We start from the raw sequence: 25972 nt of genomic DNA, 5'->3' as shown, positions 1-25972 counted from the left end.
GTGAATGCACCCTTAGGGTGCATTCACACTGAGTAAACGCTAGCTTATTTTGTAGAGTAAAATTACACTTGTAAATTTTGCTATCCCATTGACTTCAATGATATTTTTTTACAAGTGTAAAAATACGCCTGTAAAAAATACGCCTGTAAAAATACGCCTGTAAAAATACGCCTGTAAAATGTCATTGAAGTCAATGGGATAGCAAAATTTACAAGTGTAATTTTACTTTACAAAATAAGCTAGCGTTTACTCAGTGTGAATGCACCCTTAGACGTTTTGATCATTGGTGGCCTGGATGCTGAGACCCCTTCCCCACTGACTACTGAAGGTGTCTCCGGGAATAGCCAAGTTGTGAGATGTATACTGCTGAGGCAAGGGACTGACTATAGCAGGCAGGTGGAGTATACAGTTATCTCTACTGCCAAGTAAACACAGACTGGCCGGGAGGACCAGAGCGGCAGAAGGATTTAATCTTTTTTTTTAACATTGTATTTGACTACTTGGCATACAATGGGATTTCATAGGCTTTGGCAAGTTAAACTTTTACTTAGAGTTATGAAATAGATTCTGAACAGACAGGAGATTTCAGCAAATCTAGCAAGGCGTACAGAATTTCAGGTTATGTCTGGAACATGCTGCAGAATTAGCTTCTCAAATGAAATTGAGTGACTGGGTGATCATGTAATACATTGCTGCTTTCAGACAGTCTGGGCAGAGATACTGGGTATACGGAGAAGCTGATAAATCTCCATCTGCAATGGCCATATACAGTATCATAATAGGCTGTATGTATAAGGGATGCCCAAAGAACATATAAAACCAATAAAATATCAATGAAAAATAATAGGATAAGGCATTACTTATTGATCACTTCCATCAGTGGGCAGAGAAGAGACCACAGAGCCCCTATTATTTGGTACCAGAAGTCAGATTCCCACCCCCTCAAGCACACCACCGAATGCATTGTCAGTGTAGTTGCTGTGTTTTACACACCTACTGCGTAGACCCATTCATTTATTTAGTCTCATTCACATGACTGTATTTTCACAGACCCGTGAGCACGGATCAAAACTTCAGACAGGTCCCATTACGGTTCATTTATGGTCTGTGCTCAGCGACAGTGGTGAATGGGGCCATGGAGGTATAGGCGGGCACATATCATCCACATGTTGTCTGTACCACAAAGTCGTGTGCAAGTAGCCTTAGCAATGTAGAAAGTCAGGCTTTAGGAACACGCCACCTAAGGATCATATAATAATAATAAATAATAAATTTTATTTCTATAGCGCCAACATATTCCACAGCGCTGTACAATTTGTAGGGTTCAAATACAGACAGAATGATACATTACAAAGAAAATCATTTCACACAATGGGACTGAGGGCCCTGCTCGCAAGAGCTTACAATCTATGAGGTAGAGGGGATGACACGAGGTAGCAGGGGCGGTATTGCTTATACAGAGGTCAGACACTTTTGTAATAGAGGTGACTGTCATTGCATAAACATAAGACTTTATGAGCCGTCGACAGTCGTGTCCTTTAACATGTGGATGGAGCTTGGACCTATGCAGTTAGCATGAGATGACATCATATCATGTGGGGAAATGTGGGAGCGGAGACAGAGGAGGGTTAAGGGTTTACGTTAGACATTGTGATAGGCTTGTCTGAACAGATGCGTCTTTTGTTTGCGTTTGAAACTGTAGAAATTGGGAGTTAATCTGATTGTCCGGGGTAGAGCATTCCAGAGAAGTGGTGCAGCTCGGGAGAAGTCTTGTATACGAGCGTGGGAGGTTCTGATAATAGAGGATGTAAGTGTTAGGTCATTGAGTGAGCGGAGAGCACGGGTTGGGCGGTAGACAGAGGGGAAAAGAGCAAATAAAGTGGTTTCCAGGATTAACATATTGATGGCCCATTTTTAATGGGAAGGAAGGTGGACATGCAGGATTTATCCATTTCCAAATGTCCATCTCAAGGAAAATAAAATGCGACAAGTGTCAGTCTCATATATGTTGAATAGCTAGATTAGGGTGCATGCTATAGGGGAGCTTACCTCAAGGATTTTTCAAGCGGGCAGCACAGTGGCTCAGTGGTTAGAACTACAGCCTTGCAGCTCTGGAGTCCTGGGTTTGAATCTGACCAAAGACAACACCTGTAAAGAGTTTGTGTGTCCTCACTGTGTTTGTGTGGGTTTCCCCCCACACTCCAAAGACAAACTAATAGGAAATGTAGATTGTGAGCCTTAGATGGGGCAGTGATTGTCAATATAAATAAAAGCGATGCAAAATGTGATGGTACTAAATAATAAACCAAGCGGTTAACCTAAAAGTTTCTCTAATATTTTGTTTGATATATAAAGAGAGTACGGTAGCCATAAAACTGGTGAACAAGTGTCAAAAAAAAGGATGTCACTGGTAATTTCATTTCTCTAGGATGCGTATACCCAGTTTATACGAAGTAAAAAGACCATTTTTCCCAAAAATAAGCCAGGGGTGATAAGTAAATTGGGGACCAGCCAGCTTTGCAATATGATCTTATAGACTGTAACTGAAACATCAAATAACATTTTTTGGGCCAATACAGGGTTTAGAGATGTCTGGTTGAGAAATATGTCCAAAACAGTCCTAAGCCAGAGCTTGCTTGATCAACAGGTTGTGGGGTCAGTATATTTGTGATGACGTAATTTCATTTGGGGGAGATGTAATCCTTATTATGCCTGGGTCATCTCCCAATATCATATGTATGCAATGTATTTGAGGATTTTAGATATGTTTTTTGTTTTTTTTTAACGTTAAAAACATAGAAATTGTTAGTTTTTATCATTAATAAATTAACAAGTTAATGCAGCGTTGGCGAGATTCTCGTCAATTCTCGGGACACGTGAGAAAATTTCTTGAACGTATTTTACTTGTTTTAAAAAAGGATATTAATTCTTTTTTTTTTAATATTTTATATAATCATTTAATTTTTAATTTGAAATGATTTTTATTTAAATTTTTAATATTGTGGTAAAAAATAAATCGTCAAAATAAAAAAAGGAAAAGGCTTTTATCACTTTCAACTCACACACCCCTAAACCGTACGTCCGGTTTTAAAAATTTGCTTCGGGATTGGGGATTTTAAAATAAAAACCAAACCATGATGTACCGTATTTTTCGGACTATAAGACGCACTTTTTTTCCCCAAAATTTGGGGGAAAAAGAAGGGTGCGTCTTATAGTCCGAATGTGGCGCCTGGCATCCGCTGTAATAGAGAGGCGGAAGCCGGCAAGTGATAGACGCCAGCACAGGTTCTGGGGCCTGCGACATCGCTGCGCTCCTCTGCCCTGCATGAAGCCAGCAGCGGCGATGCTATTCCGCTCCTCCGTCCCCCCGCCGCTGGCTTCAGGCAGGGCAGAGGAGCGATGTCTCAGGCCCCGGCACCTGTGATGGCGTCTATCCCTCCCCGGCATCCGCCTCTCTAGTACAGCGGATGCCGGGTCAGTATCGGTGGCCCCTTCTCCCCCGGGGCCGATCCCCACCGGCCCCGTACCTGTGAAGTTGCAGGCCGGCTCCTGCACGGCGATATCGCAGGAGCCGACCTGTTCGGGTGACAGCCGGGAGCCTAATGAGGCTCCCAGGCCTGTCACTTCTATATTAGTATTGCGGCTGGTCTCTATGACCAGCCGTAATACTAATATACAGAATGTCCCATAGACGGCAATACAGTTGTAAAATAAAAAAATAAAAAGCTTTAAAAATATATAATAAAAATATGAAATAAATAAAAGTTCTAAATCACCTCCTGTCCCTAGAATATATATATAAAAGTAGAAAATCATATATCATAAACCACCGTTTTTTTTTCAATAAAAGGTGATCTAAGAAATAGATATTCCCCAAAATGGTATAACTAAAAAGTACTTCTGGCCCCGCAAAAAAAACCCACTATGCATCCCCATACAGCTGCAGGGTCACCTGTCAATGTGGCCTTGCAGCTGTTGCAAAACTACAACTCCCATATATTAAATATTTTACCAGTTTTTGTTTCAAAACATTTTTTTCCCTATTTTCCTCCTCTAAAACCTAGGTGCGTCTTATAGTCCGAAAAATACGGTAATTAAATAACTTACCCTTAAGTGCTTAAGGAAGTTGGACGTTGAGTTTATTTGACCCGTGATGAACTTGTTTGGATAGGCCTTGCAGTAAGCAGACACTTTTTGTCCTACCCCTGCTGCTTCAGATTTAGTCTTGTTAATTTTGAAAAATTTCCATCCAAAATTGCAGGGAGATGTGGGTCTTCAAGATCTGAATCATTGTCAGTTGCCTGCCCTTCGCTGGTATGACAATTTTCCTCCATTTTCAAAGTAATTTTACGGAATGGATTACGCGATCGGGATGATTAAAAACTAAAAATAAATCACGCTTCACTACAAGGCGGACTTGCGTTGCTGGACCGTGCTGGAATTTTCCCTCCTCTTATCGCACCTCACATGAGAAACGAGAGTGATGACATGACTTGCGCTGTTGGTTTTTTGGGGTTTTTATTTTAAGTGCGGTGAGGCGGGTTATTTAAATTCCAACATTTGTTTTGAATTTAGACAGTAATTAAAATACTTCCTAAAAGTATCTTACCGTATATACTCGAGTATAAGCCGACCTGAATATAAGCCGAGGCCCCTAATTTTACCACAAAAAAATGGGAAGACTTATTGACTCGAGTATAAGCCGAGGGGGGAAATGCAGCAGCTACTGGAAAATTTCAAAAATTAAAATGGTCGAGTTTTTGGGTGCAGTAGATGCTGGGTAAGGGGAGGGGGTGTTTTGGTTGTCTGTCTGCCCCTTCCCTGAGCTTGAGGACTGGGTTTTTTCTTCCCCCACTTGGAATTCAGCCTGGCTGAATATAGGGTATCTGCAGTGCTCCTATTAACCCATTCCCGATGGAACAGGAGCACTGCACCCTATATTCAGTAGACCAGGCACTGTCAGACACAGGGATACCTAATGTGTATGTGTTTCACAGTCATTTTCTACTTTGGTATGTATTCTAGGGAAAGGAGTGATTTAGAACTTTTTTTTTGCACTATTTTATGGAAGATTCTATTTATGGAAGATTCTATACATTAATATTGTGGCTGGTCATAGACCTTCCCTCCTAAAAAAAAAAAAAAAAAATTTTTTTTTTTTTTTTGCTGACTCGAGTATAAGCCGAGGGGGGCTTTTTCAGCACAAAAACTGGGCTGAAAAATTCGGCTTATACTCAAGTATATATGGGTAATTACAAATACAAAATAAAAAAAGTATTTTAATTACAAAATACAAATACCTGACAAGTATTTTAAATACTATTTTAATTACTCTAGACGTCACAGGCACAGCTCTATAACATATGTAGTGGCCATCAATGGTACTGCAGCTCTCACATTCACATAAATCAGAAATAACACAAAATTCTTTGGTTTAAGAGTTATTTATTTTCACAATTAATCATAAAAAAGCCTTAGAGTAAGCCAGTTCATATTTGTTTTAGAAAAAAAGGATTTGCAATTTAAAACGTAGTCTTAAGAAGATCAGAATAAGCGCATCCACTCCACATCTGCTTTCTCACTTTTGCATCAGTTGAATTCACCGTAAAGTAATACCCAATCTTCCAACAGAAAGAAAACTGCTCATAGAAAGAAACGATTTCCTAGCATAAATAACAACCGCATTCTGCTACAGAATACAGACACCAGATCCTTTCACATATAGAAGAAAACACAAACTAGGAAAGAAGGCTGGAGCTTGGAATATGTCAGATTATACATAAAAACATATGGCTTAAGAAAATTGCTAGTCTTGAAACATGGATGACATCTAATAACTGACAAGTGAAATGTATGATGCTGCAGTCAGTCTATGAAATGATGTAACATCAAGACGCTTTTACATACGGTACTATCTGATCCATCTCAATAAATATGCATATTCATTTTGTGGTGTTCACAAACATTCAGGGTGTGGGTTAGAACAAAAAAAAATAAAAAGTAACTACTGAAGCCGACTTGACATGTAATGTCTCAAGACCTCTGTAACAAGACTAATTTGCAACGGCCAAAAGAGTGAAACATGGGCGCCTGCTACACAGTGACTAAGGCAGTACATTTCATGAGTCCTCCTTGGCGGGTTGCTTAGAAAGTAAGTTTGAGGATTTGTAGATGGCAACCAATCCGATTCCAGCTCTCATTTCTGACTGGCCAACAGATATTAATACAGCTGCAATTTGACTGGTTATAATGGGGAAATCCTTCACTTATATTAGGGCTTAGAAATATCCCCACTAGACAATGCAATGAGATGGGATGATGTCACTTTGGCTGAATGAGGCCTGACTTTAATATTTACCAACTTACTGGGAGGTTTCTGCTCCATTCAAATGAGGAACATCAGGAACCCCATTTTTTTTTTTTGACCAGTGATGGTCCCAGTGTTCAGACCCCTCCCCCCCTCTACCAATGAGATAGCTCTAGATAGGTAGAAAGTTTTTAATATAGTAAAAGACAATAACATTTTATGAAATTAAATCAGTAAAACAAGACTATATGGACCAGGGGTCCTCCAACTTTTTAAACAGTGGGCCGGAGGCAGAGCAGGTCGCACAGACATCGGGAGCGGTGCCCTCCAATGGCCCGAGCTCCCCAGGAGCTTCATTATAAATGCACGCCTGCCGGCGTTGTCGGCGGGGCCAGACAAAAGTGCTTGGTGGGCCGCATGTGGCCCACGGGCCGCAGTTTGAGGACCCCTGATATGGACCATACAACCTTAGTATGTTGTATAATACATTTTGTTAGATTTACCAGCATAGCAAGACTATGTATACAGGAATCTTTACCCAACAAGTTCAGTAGCTTCACACAGACACGCTAAATTCACACTAGCTTAAAATCAGCAGAAACCTGGCCCATTATAGTTGATGGGGTCTACTTGCAACCACTTTTTAAAGCGGATATGGTTTCTGTTTTTTGGGTATCCAAGCGGACATGAAGAACGGAAACCGGGATGCTAGTGTGAACCTAGCCTAAACTGTATCAAGTGTCTGATACAAAAGAGGAGATTTCCTTTCAAAAAGTATCCCATAATCAAAACTTATCACCTGCCTACAAGATAAGGAAGGTAGGTGATAAATGTCTGATCACTGGGTGTCACGTAAATGGGGTCTCATATCCCCTTCCTTGAGTGTGAGAGCAGTGCACATGGTTGGTCACTTCTCCATTCAAAATCTATGGGTCTGACAAAGTTAGTCAAGTACCGTCCTCAGCCATCACTGGCAGTCTCATAGACTTTGAATGGGATGACAAGTGATCGTGCACTTTGCTGTCCCATTTTGACACGATCCTTGATCTTGTGATCTCTGGGTCTCTAGTTGTAAGAATTCTGCTGATCTGACACTTATCCCTTATTCTGTGACTAGGTGATAAGTTTTGATTAAGTGAAATCCTCTTAAGGATATAGCCACATGTAGAGAAAGGCAGTTAAAGAGGACCTTTCACCATCTTCAAGGCGTCTAGCTCTTTACATCATATAATAGTTGCTGCTCCCCTGATTCTGGCACAGTTGGAATTTTTTCTCTAGCCCTGACCATTCCTGAGCAATCAATGCTGTTAGTTTTGGTGTCTGATATGCTATTTACTCTCTGTACCATCAGAAGGGCAGGGTCAGGCAGGAGCAGACAAGGGGCTCTGAATCATGTCCCCCCTGCCGGACACTGCCCTTCTGATATTACAGAGCTTGAATAGCACATCAGCATCAAAAGTAACTGTATGTAGCTCGGGAGGGGTGGAGGCTAGAGTAAAATGTCCTAAAAACACAATCCTAAACCACTCTTGGTGCATTTTGCATTTCTGCCCCCCCCCCCCCCCCATCATAGAAATCTATGGGCAAAAAGCAGCAATTTCGCATGTCAACTTCTGTGTAAAAGTCTGTGATTTTTCTCATTCATTTAAATTTTTCTTCCACTGAGTTTCCAGTAGATGGGGCCTCAGCCAGTAGGGTACAAGTACATGACTATGTGCATGTAGTCAGACCATGATTAAACACCATGGATGACATCCGTGCCTTCACAACCTCATCCCCTGTGAGCCTAGGCTACAAAACGGACATATATAGGACCTGTTCTGAGTTTTGCCTGGGCTCACAGCCACATACATAGGCCCGTGAATGTGTGTATGTGACCACATAAATGAATAAAGCATCACTAGCACTTAGTCATGTACATGGTGCCTTAGGATTATTTATTTTCTTCTCAGCAGCACAAGACCTTTGAATCAAACACTGAACTCATGAAATAGTCCGATCAAACCCATGAACACACTGGAAAGTCTATGCAGACATCTGTAATGGTGTATACGACATGTAGCTATAGTGGTCCTTCAACATCTTAATCATTTTGGTACCTTGCAGGAAAGCATGGCAAGCTCTGCAGCTAAAATCTCCTAAAATAAAACAGAACTATAACACCGAGATCATCTACAGCACTGTACCTCATATATCCTCTATGTCAGCAGTCAGTTGATAGTTTTTACACAAAAGCCAGTGAACATATAAAGTGTCCGTTGTCATTTGTTAACAGCTACATATGACTTTATTCTAAAAAGTTACAACAAGGGTTAAACCCCAAATAAAAGATAAAACTGTCCTGTACGGTCAATCAACAGAATGGAAACAATGGATGAGTGGCATACTGTGTAGAGGCAGAGAAGACCTGCCCATAGTGATGTGAACACAACATATATAGCCCTTACACTGCTATAAATAATATAGCAATCAGTCTACTGCATGAGATATTGACTGCATCTTCTATGGGCTTAAATATCCATTTTTTGTTTTTTTATTTTTACCCAAAAACCCAATGCAACCAGCCCCTCCATAATTTGGTTACCCCAACCCCGTCGTGACTGTGCAGCTTTCTGAAAAACTACTCTTTCTTTAGGTTTTTATAAGTATCAACATTAAAAGGAGCATAGAGACTGCTGGTGTACTATCCCAGAAGGCATCGTTCTCAGTTAACAGGGAGGTAGCTGCTTCTCAATAAACTGCTTGATGTCTGTCATTTCCTGATGGAAGAAACACAAGCAAAATATATTAAACCCAAAACGTTACAAGAGCCATGGATGATCATAAAGGGATTTACTTAAGTGCAATAAAATTTAATGAGTGACCTGCCCTGGAAATCTTGGGAACTATTTTTGTTGCACTTAAAGAACTTACAGGGGTTGTAATGCCTTAACAAAATAAATTAAAAAAGAAAAAAAAAAGAAAAAAAAAAAAGGGACACTCACCGATACCCGTCACATCTGTTTTATGTCTCACATCTCTCTGCGGCGAAACCTTTGTTTTAACCGGACGCAAAGTCAGACATGCGGGGCTTTGTGTTCAGTTAAAAAAGAAAACTGTTTCGCCGCGGAGAGGCAGAAGAAGCTCACGGGCGGTCACTTTGCCAACCCATTCAAGTGAATGGGTTTGAAAACAGACCGCCGGATTTCTGTCTTCTGTCCAGTTTCTCAGGCAGAAGACAGAAACCCGCAAAGCAGTGACCGGGCGCAGGTGTGAACCTGCCTTAATACAGTGGGCAAACAATAAGTAAGTGTCAACAGTCTGCCAAGAAACTGAGGCAATTGGCAAGGCAGGGTTCATTTTCTGCCACCAGCATTTTTGCCGCAGTCTATCTGCGATGGGATGCAGATGCAATGCATGAATGGGCCTAATCAGCAGGGAGTCTCGAGCCGTGGATGCCACAGCAAAATTGAGCAGGACACTTCTTTCCCTTTAGGCCTACACAGGAGTGTGTCAGTCTATCGGTATCTGAGCAGTGATGTTCTGTTAACCCACAGATTGGATGACACAAAAACCAGGGACCCAAATGGAGGCTCTTTGCGGAATCCCAGGTCATACAGACAGCTAAAACGTATAGTACATGTTACAGCTTCCTACACTGTTAAAATAAAACACTGGAACTCGCCTTTAACAATACAGGAAATATTTCATTCATGACGTCAGTATTAATAAATAAGGAATAATCATTCACCTGGTTGCACGAGCTGTGTGCCAAGCCTGGGTAGGACTTGAAACTGACATTTGCTGGGTTTATTACAGTTTTCAGTTTCTCTGAAGTCATAGCACCAAACATAAGAGGAACTAGTGGATCACTTTCTCCGTGGCACTGGAGAACAGATACGTCTTTGTTGGCACTATTAGCAGCAGCCTGGCATGAAAGCAAATAACATTAGTTACTACATAATAATAAGATATCCAGTTAAAGTGCAATGCATGTAAATGATAGAAAAAAAATAAGCGGGAGGTGTCCCTAGTCCAGACCACCAATTTTCTAGAACAAAAGGCATAGTGTGTTGCAGAAAGCACCTGCCTGTCATCTCATTGGCAAGGACTGTAGACACTGGAAATAAGTAAGCATAACTCCATTCATCTGAACAGTCCTTTGTGAAGAACATTGTATCAGATATGCAAAATTACTGAAGTGCTCTTACAGGGGATCTGGATGCCCTATAAACAATGACGGCTATCCATGCTTATGTACAGATTTTATCATTTAAGGGGAATTCCTGTCTAACTGCCCAACGAAGGCTTATGCCTCACATAGTGGGCCGCAGTGAAAAAGCACTGTAGTCAAAACCGCAGCAGCAACACATCGCAGTTTTTCCCGCAGCGGTTTTCACAGAAAGTCTGCAGAGGTTTCCTATGTGGACCTTGTGATTCAATTATACTTCTAGGGAAACCGCTGGCGTTTCTATAGGAATCAAGGACATGTGGTGATTTCCAAAACTGTAACGATTTTGGAAATCACAGTGTAACCGCTGTGCACGTTTTTCTGCCATTTGTGGATGGGATTCACTAGAAATGTAAGCTGCCTGAAAGGCCTTCCCATAAAATTTTATCTCTGTGGAGCATGTTTTTTCCAGACCTCTGCATTGTGGCGTTCATCTGTTATCCCTCCTGGAAATGACTAAACTGAGAACCAGGCCCTTCCCATTCTTCTTATGTTTGTTCCAACATAGTCCTACACTGTCAGCACTATATTAGACATTGGAAGCTTGCACTTAGGTGACGAAAGTGACAGAAATACGGACTCCCATATGGTAAATGACCTTTATGTTAAATACTTAGTGGCCCATTTTTACTAATTTAATTTGCCTACTTTATAGGGGGATTTACTGTGAATATAATCATATTTAAATGTGTTGACAATTAAAAGTTAAATATAAGTAATTAATTTTTTATTTTAGAGATTTTCTGTAATCATCTTATTGTTGATAGTCTGTCTTGATCAGTTGCCAATGGATACGACCATAATGCAAGAGCTTTCTATGGTCAGGAACACAGTCTTCTCATAAAGGTAGTGTCCCGGCCTTACAACTTGACCCCAATAATCCTGTCAGAGTTTGACAAGTCCCAGAGAATAGAAAGTTGCTGCATTCATGGTTGTATCCATTGGCTACTGATCAAGAAAGAAGACTGTCATCATTAAGATGGTTAGAGAATCTAAAACTATTTAAAAATTTTGAAATATTTATATTTGAAACAATTTTTAATGGTCTACAAATGTAAATTTGGTTAGGATTATGGGAAATCCCTTTAAATGGATATGATAAAATGTTTGCTGAACTACAGTATATAAACACACACTATTATATACCTGAGGAAAAGAGGTTCTTAGCGGCAGCCAACAACTTAAAGCAACAATGCCGGCTAGCTTCTGGCTTGATGTTAGAGCCGTGTACAGCGACAGGGCTCCTCCCTGCAGAAATAAACAGGTATATGTAATTATGGGCAGTGTGGAGCATATGTTACCTCTGTACTAGGAACCATTCATCTTTATAGAAACATACAATAACATCCACCAATCTAAGAAAATATTCCACAAAATTTACATAAGACAGATCTATAGCTCCTGACATACCATAAGTATTTTCATACAGAATAAAAAGAAGAATACATACAGTACATTACAACCTCAATGGTAAAAATGGTAAAGATGTTAGAGAAATACATAAGGTTTGGTTGTCATTTTACTTAGGGTACACTAACATGGTTTCTACCGTCCAAACAGATAGGCTAGAAATAGATGCAAAGAAAAGGCATACATATGCAGGGGATTCATGTTCCAAAAAACTAGATCTGCTGGGACAACATGGTGGCTCAGTCGTTAGCACTGCAGGCTTGCAGCGCTCGGTTCGAACCTTGCCAAGGACAACATCTGCAAGGAGTTTGTATGTTCTCCCCATGTTTGTGCGGATTTTCTCCCATTCTACAAGGACATACTGATAGGGAAAAAAAAAGTACATTGTGATCCCCATATGGGGCTCACAATCTACATAAATAAATAAATAAATAAATAAAAAACTAGATCTGCTAGACTACAGAATTACAGCCATTTTGATTATTACTCGAGATTAGATTGGGTCTTAGGAGGTGGACCTACATCTATTAGACATTTATGTCAAATTCTGTGGATATGCTTTAAATGTCTGAAATGACAATACCCCTTACATTGGTCCCAAGATCAATGCTCATCACCAGTTCACAGGTTTGTGGCAAGTGTCTGATTGTTGGGGATCCCAATGATCCATGATCAAGAGAACTGGGGCTCCAATGTTCTTGATTTCTATGGAGTGAAAACCACATAAATGCTTCTGATTCATGTAAGGTCTAAAGGACTGACAAAGCAGCGGAGCGCCATCACTGTTGGTCCCAAAGTGTTTGAATGGAGTGGCAGCGCACATAGGTGAATGCTGAACCATTGAAAAGGGGGAGAAACGATTGTGTGCTCATGATCGCAAGGATCTCAGTCACCAGATGACTGGTGTCAGCCTTTGGACAACCCCTTTAATTTCTCTATAGGATTGTCACCTCTTACAAGCACTGAAGGAGACTGCTCACAAAGTACTTCCCAGTATTGGCAGCAGTAGCTATTGACGGCTATTGATTTCTTTCAGTACAATTGCAGTAAACCAGTCAGCATCCCGTACAAGCACTCCACACTTGCCTGAGAGAATCCTCCCAAGATGATTCGGTTTGAAGGGATCCCATTTTTTACTTCTTGATCTATTAGTGCTTTAACTGTTTAAAAAAAAAAAAAAAAAAAAAAAAAAAAAGATAGTTAAAACAGAAGAAGAGCATAATAGAATTCATATGGATTTATACTAAATATATTGCATTTATTCTACATTAAATTATTATTATTATTGTTTATTTATATAGCACCATTAATTCCATGGTGCTTTACATTGCATTAGTCCAAGAAGCCAACGGCATCAACTGTGCACCATAGTAATATCTGCTCACATACGTCTGCAATGTGCGAATTACTATGCATGATCTTGCAGCTAAATATGTAGGCCGAATGGTTTGACAAGCATTGTTAAAATATCTTACACATTGCACAGCAACTTTAGCAACAATAAGTCTAAAGTGAAGGCGGCAGAATGCGAGCATATGTAGGATCAGAATCTGCATGGCTTGCATCTGCAAAACGTTGAAAACTATGAAAAATTACACCCAGAATACAATTCTTCACAAGGAATATACTGTTTAAGAAACTGCAGTGAAATTGTATTAAAAGGGACTGGGAAAATCAAGCAGCGTTTTGGTTCTTAGTTCTCTGTGGATTATCTCTATTCCTTATATAGCACTGATATATGCTGCTGTGCTGTCCAGAGATTGTCTCCATTCACATCTATCAAACTAAATCGCCAGTAAATAGGTCACTGATGTCTTCCTTGTACAACTATTAAAGTCTTATTCCATCTCTTAGTGACAGACTAAGTACATCGAATAGACATTTTGCCCAGTTGACAGACTTTTTCCGCATCATGGGACTGAGAAAAGCAGGATAGTCATTTTGATGACCTGCCCACCATCTTAGCCATTCTGAACTAACTGTTGGGCCGGGTTCACACAGGAATTTTTGGTCCGGAATTTGACACGGAGGCCGCCTCAGATTCCGGACCAAAAAAACGGTAGTAGCGACTGGATGCCGTTGCAGTGTACCGGCATCCAGTTGCGGCACTCTGTTCCGAATTAGGCCCGAATGAATGGGCCTAGTTGGGAGGGAGTGTCTTCAGGCGGACGTCCGAGGCTGAACCAACCACGGAATCGCCTGAAGAAAGGGCATGTCGCTTCTTTTTTTCTGCGAGGGGGAAAAAGAAATGACCTGCACCCATTGATTTCAATGGGAGACTTTTTTGGTTTTGATTTTCTGCGTTAAAAACCTGACCAAAAAACCCCATGTGAATTCCGCCTTAGGAGCAGTGGTTATGTGAGGGCACGCACATATAGCAGGCTCTGGAAGGCCCAGACAGACTACCAGTAGAGAAGATTCTTTGATCCACCCACAAGCAGCTCCCACAGTTTCCTGGTCCTCTATCCAGACACAGGTGACATCTTCATTATACTACACCCCCGTCTCGGCCCAGACCATTTTCCAAGTGGTGTTAGTAGAAGGAAATTTGGTATCACAGTGTCAATGAGAGGCAACACAACTGGCATTTTTCAGCAGGATAATGCTCGCTCACACACAGCAAGGGTTTCCCAGGAATGTTTCCATCAAATTATAATATTTGCTTGGCCTGCTCGGTCACAAGATTTATAACCCATCAGGCATTTATAGGACCAGCTGCAATGCCAGTTTCGGCAACCCACAAATGTGCAGGATCTAAAAGCCCAGCTATGACATCTTTTGCCAAATGCCGCAGAACCTTTGGAACCTATATAGCCAACCAATTCTCATCTTGTAAAAAATATAGCCAAAGGAAAAGTAATGTAGTTAAAGCCAGAGGACATGTTAAGATAAAACTTAACTTTTATCACACCATTAAAAGTTATATTGCAATAAAAAAATAAAATAAGGCAGGGACAGCTATGTTGTTGTCTAATGGGAAGTGGAATCTCCATTGCCAATATATCCACCTTCCCTATATGGGCTGTGTAATCTGCTGAGGTATATGGTCTGAGGTATCCCCTTTATGAAAAGGTAATAATATACGGTAAGCACTACTGTCAATCATAATGATAAATAGTGGCTAATAGGGCCATAAATGTGGCATCACAGTGGCCTTTCTATCTATATGCTTATAAAAGTGTAACCCAATACAACGTTAAGTGAGGCCGCATTGGCACCATCTATTCAACATCAATTCACATAATTTAGCGGCTGATGCAAGCCATATATAAAGATATATACCCCTGGAAGCAGTCCTGCTCCTAATTCAAGTGGATGGGAGCAAGGCTGCAGTTCCCTGGCATGACCACTGAGTGTACAGAGCTCTGTAGCAGTGATGCCTGAAACTGCTTCCAGTCATATACTTAGTATACGGCTTCCAGGAATCTTGGGTCCCTGAAACCCACCGACCTGATACTAATGACCTATCCTGTGGATAGCTCATCAATTATCTTTGGGTCCTGGAAAACCCTTTAATAGAATGATAAAAGTTAAGTATAATAAAACATCGTCCCCTACGTTACCGGCGTTCCAAGTTTCTGTTCCTTTTGACTTATATTTTCTAGTTTATGAAAAGGTGGTGTACACCTAGGTATTTCTGTAACAGAACTATTGTGCGTCTAACTGTAGCAATATTGGTGTATCCCTCAACTTGTATCCTGGCTAAAGACACAATTGTTATTTCAGTATTTGTGAGATTCTATATGTGGTTTTGTTTGGACAGCACATGCATGCACGTAATCTCACCCTTAGACTCCTATGTCCCACAATAGTGGGGATGCCACGATTCTATAGAGATGGATGCTTATCCTTTCTCTCTTATATTGTAATCACTTAGAAATATCATACCTAATATGAATACATAACTAATATTGGCCAAATGTCCCCCTTTTTTTTTCTAATGCATACAAATTCGTTAGGAATGGTTGGTACAGATTCATAGGCCCATTGAGCAGTTGAGAATTGCATAACCATATGTATATAGCATAACTTGTCCTTTTTCTACATATCGCTGTATATAATGTCTATCCCTTGCTCTGCAGTAGCTCATATACATAGCAAATAGCCTTTTCCCAAATATATTGCTGCTAAATGTGGTACTTGCTTGCACAATATTCAATACAGACATGGGTCAGAAAGTGCAATAAAGAGTAAAGCAGCTTACTATTCTCTGCCGCCTGCTTGATGCCAGCATCGTCTTCCTGTGCATCGGGAGACAAACCAATTATGTCAAACCTAAAAACAACATATTAAACACAGGTCATTAGGAAACAAGCCCCAGGTATTCATTGCATTTAGGTAGAAGATACAGATTGTCTCATCATTTTATTTCCAAACACAATTGCAAACATCTCAAGTGAATGCAACATTAATATCATCCTGCAGAGCAGAGCTCCTTCTAAAGCCTTGAGGAACCATTAATTCTATGTCATGTTGTTTCCAGACAACGCTAAGCCAACTTCGCCCTGTGGACAATGAATTTTTAATTACATTGTCATTTAGAAATTAATTAGAAGGAAGCAGATCTACTTGAGGTCTCTTGGCGGAGGTGCAGCAGGGAGATGACTACAACCTGTAAGATCTAGATATAGGGGATTATAAGCGGATGCATCTAGAGAGAAACATGTACAGCATCAATACAAGACAAATGAGTTAAAAATATCGATCTTCATGGACTAGTGGTTCACTATCAGCCATCATGTTCTCTTTTCCAAAAGCTATGTAATGGCCATTTTAGCAGCACTAGGGCCGGTCATTCTGGCGGTAATACACTCTCCTCACTCCCACTTAATCTTTTTGTGACAGTAGACATTTCCGTTCCATCTAATCCATTTACAATCTTCACATTCTATTTACTAGGCTGCAAAGTCCACCAGCAAAGAACATCACCGTAAACCAATGATAATCACTACAATAAAGAGATAACCCAGGGAATATTTCCTTCTATCTCAGTACTGCCAAAACGGAGGTGTAACACGGGATTCATGACACTATAGCTAGACACCAGTACGACATCATCTCTTTCATACACTTTGGTTAACACTGTGGTTTATTTCCATTAATGAAATATAACTGCAGCAAAGTTACAAGGGTCTGTCACAATGTAGCACATGGGCCTTTTATGTCACATATGCTGTACTGAAAATATACCCTGTCCTTGAACTGTATTCTAATATATCACAGTGTTTGTAACCTCAGACCCACTTCCAAATGACTGTATAAAGGGACTGAGCTATAACCTAAAATATCATTCGGATGTGCTTGTAACTTTCCAACAACTCCATTGAAATCAAACTCCATTGAAGCCCCTTCAGTTTAGGTATCAGCTCAATGTCAGGGGGTCTTTATAGTCTTCTATCAGTTACATGTACTGAGCTGCCACCATAACATGACACATGATCTACTTTAAAAGATACATGACCACAGCTGAACTCCGGTCCGGTTCACATTTGTGCATGGGTTTTCCATTCAGTGGTCTGCTTGGGGATCCCCCAAACAGAAACCTTATCCACATTAAAAAAAAGCGGTTACCTAAGGAAACTCACGGACCCCATAGACTATAATGGGGTCCGTGTGGTGTCCCCTCGGTTCTTGCATGAAAAGTGTGGAGAGAAAAGTGCTACATGCATGACTTTTCTCTCCGCATGTTTCATGCAGAGAGAGGAAAGGAATCCACCAAATTCAGATATGAACCGGGCCTAATGCAAGTAACTGCACCCATCAAATTTGCTGGTATATAAAGCATAAATAAAGTGGCAATTTTTTTGTGTGCAAAAATATGGAGCTTTGTTAATCCTGCACCACCCATGTCACTTTTACAAAAAATGGAGTATGATGAAGAGGTGTACAGTGAACAGGACTATTAGCCCCACCAGATTTATTATCATTTGCATCAGAAATTTGGCATAAGTGATGCAGTAAATCTATGCCAGATACAATGAAGGGAAGGCCCTTCCCAAACCCCCTCCCAAATAGTCAAACTAAAACACACACTTCTGAGTCTATACTAGAAACAACTTCTCTACAATAAAATTTGGAAACAAATGAAGTCATTTATGGACACAACTTTTATGAGATATATTGACTGAGGCTGGGATCACAAAGCAGAACGTGAAGATGAATTTCTCTCCACTTTCCAGACTTTCGTCTTCCTCCTGGGCTTTTACTCGCTGATTGGCAGACTGTCTCATACCGAAAATCTGCAGCTGAATCAGCGGCAAAATCGAGCAGGACGCTTATTTTTTAAGAATCTGGTGTCTATTTCAACCTCCCATTGAATATAACGGAAGGTAGATTCAGGACGGAAACTACCTCGAAATCAAAGCCATGTTACACAATGTGAACAATGGCAAAATGTACAAATGCTACAGTAGCCATCAGCTTGTTTAATGAAAAGCCCAGCATTTAAAGTTACAAGACCGGATTCATGGACGGCCTGTGGACCACAGGCCATAGGAGGTTCTGTTTGCGAAAGTTTCTTGCATTGAGAATATATATATATATATATATATATATATATTATATATATGACGAGCTGTGCTAGTGAATAAGAGAAGCATTAGTTAAAGAAGAATCACTACTACTATATTCTATGTATAGAATATACCATATACTATATGCTATGACAACATACCGGGGTGTGTCTGTGCACCTTGACATACAAACAGACAGCAAGTCATTGAGGCTTTGTTCACAGTTGCAGTTATTGTGTCTTTCCTAACAATATGCAAACCACCACTGCGGCCTCTGTGACAAACAATCCTGAGAACCAGTTTTGCGAGCCCAATAGGATCAAGCCCGTCCCTCCAGAGCCTTGTATATCATTCTAACCAAACTGACTTTTGTTCTCCTATATAAAGAAATGCCACACAAGGGGAACATCATAGCTAATAATAGAAAGGTTAAAGCTGAATGCACGACAAATCCAACATTTAGGTGGCAAATAAAGCAGGATTCCTTTAAAAGAATAATGTGGCATGTCTGTTGTTTTTATTTTATACGGCATTACACATCACAAATGCTACGATAAGAGGCCTTAAGCACATGCTGCATTTTTTGTCAGACAGATGCATTTTCTATGACAGACTCCAGAGTAACAGCCAATCTAATACAGTGGCATATGGCAACACCTGCTAAGCTAGCCAAAAGAAAGGATCACTAATACTTGGCCTACATTTAGATAGGAGAGCTGCAAAACAAAGCTTTACTCATTGTGCTGTACAGTCTGTGGTGACATTAGAAATATGTCACTTTGGATAACAGTCCTATCAGATCGATAGCCCTCCCACTGACCAAGCTATGTGGACGCCATAGTACTGCTCAAGAACCTCTCTATATAAACCAAAGACATTGCAAAAAATATAATTTCATCTTCAAGGAATTAGCTTTACAGAAGGAGGTTATTCGCCTAGGAAAATTGTTTTATTATTTAGGAAGACACATGCTCTTCTACAATATCCAATAAAAACACCATCAATATATGGTGGTATACAAATATGGATATGGACAGTAATCTGCATTACAAAGTTTATAATCCATTGAACCATCTATGATGTCTAAACCTGATGATACAAGGACAGAATACAGGCCGTCATCCAATGTGCTAACGGACTTGTAGTGCAGCAGATTACTAGATCTACCCTCCGCCGCGATGCTCAGTCTTTAGATGTGAGCTGCTCAGAAAGTAGGAATTATAGTAAAAAGTAGATTATTAAAGTTACTGCTTAATGTGAATGTAAACCTATAAAGGAAGTATATTAATATATCAATACAGGCTCAGTATGTAAAAACTTACCAGGAGGGCATTGCCATGTTCATATTCAGCGAGACTGGCATGATGGGCCTAAAATGAGAAATGAGTAGTTATAGACCAAGTGCAAAACAAGCAGGTTTCTAATTGTATAGTCTTGGCTATAGGCAATTAACCCTATAATGGATTGGGTAATGACTGACAAGCACAAGCATGCATGTAACTCTAATATCTCAGCAGATGAACTGGCGAATGCAGGCTACAATGGCCTCCGCAGCAGAAAATGAAAGGACTAGATGTTATGGTATTGATTTATGGTTATAAAAACTAAAATTAAAACAAGTGGTGGGAAAAATACTTTGTAACATATCTTATTACAGAGAAATATCTCCTGCTTGACTTAAACGGGTGCACAGTCTCTAAATGCAATGTATCTGATCTGTGGGATCCAACACGCAGACCCCGAACGGATCTACGGATCCAGCTGTGGAAGCTACAGCAGTGGATGTGAGCGTAAGCAGCTCTGCTCCTAACCAAGAAAATGGAGAAGAGCCGCAGTTCCCTATGCAAAGAATGGCGGCCGTCCATTCTATAGTGGTGGAGCCGGGGTACTGCAGCTCTGTTCTTGCTACTTAAATAGTTTCTTCAATCAACCCCCTTCACTGCTATAGGTTACAAAGTGCAGAGGTCACTCAATCGGTGGTCCTGGGTGAGGTTTGGGTGTCAGACCCCACAGAACAGGTACGGATAGCTCGGTCATCAGTATCAAAAATGCATTTTGTGATCGGAAAACACCTTTAAAAGACTCTTCCCACACTCTGCACTGAATATGAAGATATAAAGGCAGATATAAAGTCACATCAGATCACTGAGAACAGGTTACAGCTGCTGACAACAGACATCTATGAAGAAGAAAGAGGGAGGAGTGAGCAGCTGCATAAACAGAGAGAGGCACAAACACAGACACAATGCTGCTGCTTCTAGTAAGTATTGTATATAACACCAGTGCTGGATTCACTACTGCACTGTTCACTATTGTTGTATAATGTCCTCCATGCTGCTGATACTTGTGAGGTTGTGCTACAGAGAGACAGGGGACCAGAATTTTCTTTTATTGTTTGGGGTGTATAGAAGTTATCATAGCAACCTGTTTCCACCCACCAGTTGTGAGATAACTGAATTAGAACTAGTGATAAATGCAGAATACAACTCGTATAATAGTCAGAAATACTCTTCTTCATGTATACCGGCTTATCCTGAAAAGTCACTTGAAACTACAGTTATACTTTGACTGCGTCAGGCATGACTACACAAGAACACGGCTACAATAACAAAGCTCTGGATTTGGAATAAGTATGAAATTACATTTATTTAAAAAAAAAAAAAAATTCTCCTTAGCAAACAGATGACACCTACGCGTGGGGACAGATATACTTCACATGTGGACTTCGGATGCTTGCCATAGCTTCTGCCCAGCCATGCCTGCAAGGTAGAAAACAAAACATTAATATACATATACATAGTTCATTAAAGTCTGAATGCTATGAACAGTAATCTGTAACACATAAGACAGGGCTCAAAGCTCCTGGCAAATTACATATCAAGGGAATTGTGGGTAATATGAACAGCAGGTATCAGTCTACACTGAGGTTATAGCACAGAACAAGTCCTTAAAGCAACTCTGCATTTACATTGTCTCCTGTGCAGGCTTAACCACTACACAAGTGCCAGTCCCTACAATGCTGCGTGCCAAGAGCTCCAGACACCCATCTGGCATTGCCTTGACGTAGCAGCAGCCTCTCCAGTCCTCCGTGCCAAAACAGACTATTCTGACATAGAAGACAAATAAAAGGCTATACTTGCACTAATATTATACTATGTGGTTATGCAGAACTGTTCTGAAGAGAGCTGTCTCAGGCCCTGTGCACAGGACTACGTGTACTGCCATTGTGCAGTGTACAATCACGGCCCGGCTACATGTACATGGTCGTGTGCGAGTAGCCTTACAGAGAGATGTAAGGTAAATATACTGCCACATCTGCAAGGAGATGAAGGCAATTATACAGGTCTATTCATTGTTCCCAACAGGTCTGCTTTACAAAATTCTGACACTCGACAGGAAATATAAATTCAGCATTTTTTCATAGAACTCTGCTGTTCTGTTCCTCTGTTATTCCTCCTAGAAATGCATGAAAAACATTGACAGCTGGCTCTTAGCAAACAGGGGAGTCTGATATTGTTCAAGGAGTGTTGCCAGTATCAGACTGCATAGGGACACAACCTCTGCAAACACCCAGTCACTTTATTCATGCATTTCCAGGAGGGATAGCTGAGGAACAGGACAACATTTTAAGAAAAGGAGCTCTAGATCTTTATTTCATGTGGAATGCAAGAAGTTGGGAGTAGTGACAGGTCGTCTTTAAGGATATCTGATATTTTACTAGTAGCAATTTTAATAAACTGATTTCACCCTAAGGTGCATTGGTAAAGTAACATTCTTCAGTGACTCCAGGAGGAGTCCACACGTTACACCTGAATGTAAGACATCGAGAAAAGGAAGTTTTATATAACTGATACAGTAATACATACCCAGTATCTCCTAACCCGTGCAGGAATATAACCTACAACACAGAAGAGTATGGGGTTAAGACACATAACACTATAATATGACACAACAGTAAATATAAATAAGAAATAAATATAATACTGGGCAAATATAGAAAGTTTAGACAGTACCCTAAGGCAGGAGGGTGAGACACCTAGAATATACCTCCGAGTCTGTGTATAATGGTATGTGAGAATGATACTTGCAGCTCTGAATGGCCCAACCTGGAAATATATGCAGGATCACAGCAGTCACAGAACTTTTGGCTTTTAGGAAAGTTGTGGGTTTTGGATCAAGTAGTGACCAGAAATGAATGTGAAGGTACGACCTCTAGCGTGTCACATGACGTGGTAAAATGCAAGCACCAAATGTCTGCCTCCTTTCCACAATGGAGATGCCACCAGTTTTCATCATATCCACCAATACCAATGTTCTGAACAGCAGCCACGCTCTTGCCCATGCAACTTAGAAAGCTGATGCTATTCCTCCCAACACCCTGCCATATATACTCTGCTACAAGACACAGCTTGCTTTTCCCCCCTTTAGAACACAGGACTGATATCCAACTTGAACAATCCCACCCATTTGCCGTCAGCATTATATGGCTGGCCCTCACACTCATCTAATGTGTATGGCCACCTTTAAGGGGACACTCTTCCTTGTCCTGTTAAGGTAAAGAATAACTCTATAAAGTACATTATAATGAACTGGCTACAGAGCATGAACCTGGATGATGTAGCACGTCACAAAGCATCTCGGCACTGCAACGTGGTATGGCACAGCAGAATGAATGGCATAATGCAGGGTGTATGACTTAGGTTACAACTCAATTATTGATAGCTTTGTAAAGAAGTAGAACAGATGATCCTCTGTTCAATGGAGTCACACAGTCCTGGTTTAGAATCTTCTACAAAGTAATAAAGTAGCAAAAAACATAAAAATAGTTTAGATGTAATTTACTATGAGCAACATTAGTGCAGATGTGCATGTAGCATGTTGTAAGCTTATAAAAGGAGAAATATACAGGGCAGCATACTATCTGCAAAATAGAAAGACATCATGATAGAAACCCAAAGACAACATTCTTATCCCTCAGGCAATTAATCTGGCAAGGCCATCTTGAAGGAACAGAAATACCACATATGTGAACACTGAGCATTCAGAACCATCAGCAAAACCTTAAAGGGATTGTGCCGGCAAGGACACTTCTAAGTGTTTTTAAAGACACAATCCCTTAATGGTGGGTCTGGCTTTATAATGGGCCAGACTGGTACTGGAGAAAGAAGAATATGGTCTCCAGCACAGACTTATAATACAGAGTCACATGTATGCTATACCACTACAAAGCAGCAAGAGGAGAATCCCACTATAATACAGCGTACAACAGAGGATAATGTAAATTGTTTTCTAAAGAATCCAATAGAAGTTTACAGGCAAAAAAAAAAACAAAAAACTTGTATATCTCTACACAAAAAAAAAAAAAAAAGTAAGTTATAGGCTCATAACCTGCATAGATACCCTATAAAGCCATACAACATGGGTTTAAATACCACCATGTACTCTATAGAGGACAACAATTCTATAACTAGGAGGAGTCAGAGGATGAATTAACTAATTATAATGAAGGACAAGTCTAAAGAAGCATAAAAGATCTAGGGAAAGATGATCTCGCTCTCCAATAATAAGCGTTGGACAGATACTAATCAGCATGGATACGTCATGTATGCAGAAATGATGACATCCCAATATCTGCTCATCTCAATGTCAGGATGGGCACAAGTTATAGATTTACATGGATTACAGTATACAGATTACAGCAATGAATGGTGGGCAAGAACTAACTAGTCACCATCTGCTGACAGCAGTCGTCTGCTACCCAAGGCTCTCTGGAAGAACTACAACTGACTGTATGCTAGGAGTTGTAGTCAGATATCCATATGCTCATGGTGGGTGCAGCATGTGATAAGAGATGTTCTGTACAGCATACAGACCAATAAGGAAAGTGAATATTTTATATGTGATGGCTCAGTGGTTAGGACTGCGCCCCAGGGTGCGAAACTGGCCTAAAAACAGCCATAAACAATAGAGAAAAATCAGAGGACTCTAATCGATTATGGCGGGGCTGGATGATCTTAAACATAAGCAGCCTTCAGACTACCCCTGACAGATAATATGGGGGAAGGATCAATCATGTTGGACTTTAAGACCCCATCAGAGTTGTCTGGTGCAAATACCAATCTCCATCTAAACCACCTCTATGGAAGGGGTTTGGCCCCTTAGACCACAGATACATAGTTATTTATGGTGTCTTCACATGAAGGACTTGTCAATGCTGCTTATATTAGAACAGAAGGAAATATTGAAAAAACAACAGCGATCAGACCCCAAATATAGATTGTGAGCCCTAATGTCAACGGATGGCAGCTATCTCTGTACAACATCACAGTATACACTGGCAATATAAAGAAACAAATAAATAAATATACATATGTTCAGCTCGAATAAAACACAATAATGGCAAATGGTCTGTTTAGACACCATATAGCTAAAGAGAAGGATCTGTGGGGTTAGATAAAAGTCAGATAGATAGATAGATAGATAGATAGATAGATAGATAGATATGAAATACTGGGATAGAGAAATAGAAATCTATGAAATAGATGATCTATAGATATGAAAGATAAAGATGTAAGACATATGACAGATATGAAAGAGTTATGAAATAGACAGCTAGCTGTGAGGAGAGATAGAATAGATAGAAGATAGATAGATAGATAGATAGATAGATAGATAGATAGATAGATAGATAGATTAGATAGATAGATTAGATAGATAGATTAGATAGATAGATTAGATAGAATAGATAGATAGATTACATAGATAGATAGATAGATAGATAGACAGATAGATGATAGACAGATAGATGTCCAGCTCTGGAGCAAGGCTTGTTACATGGGGGTCCCCGGCAGTCACCCAGAAGTGCAGATGGAGAGCGGGGTGTGCCTGGCAGGAGAAGACCCATAGGGTGGGTGACCTCCTAGCAGACAGCTGAGTGACACATAGCAGGGCAGGCACTTGTCTCTCACTCACCGCGGCCGTGGCCTTGCGGGCGGCGGGCACTATGGCAGGCAGAGGTGCGGACATGTTATTGCCGCACATACACCGGTTCTGCACTGAGCCGTCTTCGCGGTGCCGGTTGCTGGGGCTGTACACGGCTGCACCGCCCTTATCCTTCAATAACCCGGAGCTAAGCCGCGCAGATGTGGGCGTGTCCCTATCGTCAGAATCTCCAGGACAGCCAATGACCTGGCCAACCTAGCCCCGAACTACAGCGAGTGGGCGTGAAAGAGGGCAGTTACGTCACCACACGGCCGCCTGCCATTGGGCAAAGAGTCTTTGTAGGCGGGGATAAAGTGGGCCATATTCGACCTTTCGGTTTTTTGGGAAGTGAGGAGACGGCTTGTCAGTGACGTCAGTAGACACGAGGGCGCAGCGTGTGTGACTGATGAGAGTGGCTGCTGTAATGTGCCGCCCCGGACTCCCGGCTCTAGCAGGGCTGTGGTGCACATGAGGGCTAGCAGGCACAGGGCCGCCCACTGGACGAGCAAGGAACACTTATGCACTGTCTTGCTGGGATGTTTCAGACTCCTT

The 25972-nt window shown here is 40.8% G+C and overlaps 1 protein-coding gene across 3 annotated transcripts in view; it reads right to left on the bottom strand.

Moving 5' to 3' along the window:
• The window catches only part of LOC142200299 (transcription elongation factor A protein 1-like), a 524101-nt gene extending 498513 nt beyond the window's left edge, over positions 1-25588 (bottom strand). The window contains exons 1-9 of one of the 3 annotated variants that reach the window (XR_012715444.1): positions 25412-25588; positions 22306-22337; positions 21133-21198; positions 19762-19809; positions 16132-16202; positions 13010-13087; positions 11664-11761; positions 10038-10214; positions 6050-9066 (exon numbers count right to left, since the gene is read on the bottom strand). Coding sequence is in view for 2 of the 3 variants with exons in the window: in XM_075270563.1 (XP_075126664.1) it covers positions 9016-9066; positions 10038-10214; positions 11664-11761; positions 13010-13087; positions 16132-16202; positions 19762-19809; positions 21133-21198; positions 22306-22337; positions 25412-25480 (690 nt within the window). In the remaining variant the exon portion in view is untranslated. Of the gene's footprint in view, positions 1-5438; positions 9067-10037; positions 10215-11663; positions 11762-13009; positions 13088-16131; positions 16203-19761; positions 19810-21132; positions 21199-22305; positions 22338-25411 lie in introns of those variants that run through there. The other 2 variants (XM_075270563.1, XM_075270564.1) reach the window with 2 other exon arrangements.
• Between the last annotated feature and the right edge of the window lie 384 nt (positions 25589-25972).

This window comes from Leptodactylus fuscus, chromosome 4 (assembly GCF_031893055.1).
Source record: "Leptodactylus fuscus isolate aLepFus1 chromosome 4, aLepFus1.hap2, whole genome shotgun sequence".
NCBI classification, from domain to species: Eukaryota; Metazoa; Chordata; class Amphibia; order Anura; family Leptodactylidae; genus Leptodactylus; species Leptodactylus fuscus.
This window is presented reverse-complemented; position numbering and strand designations above follow the sequence as displayed.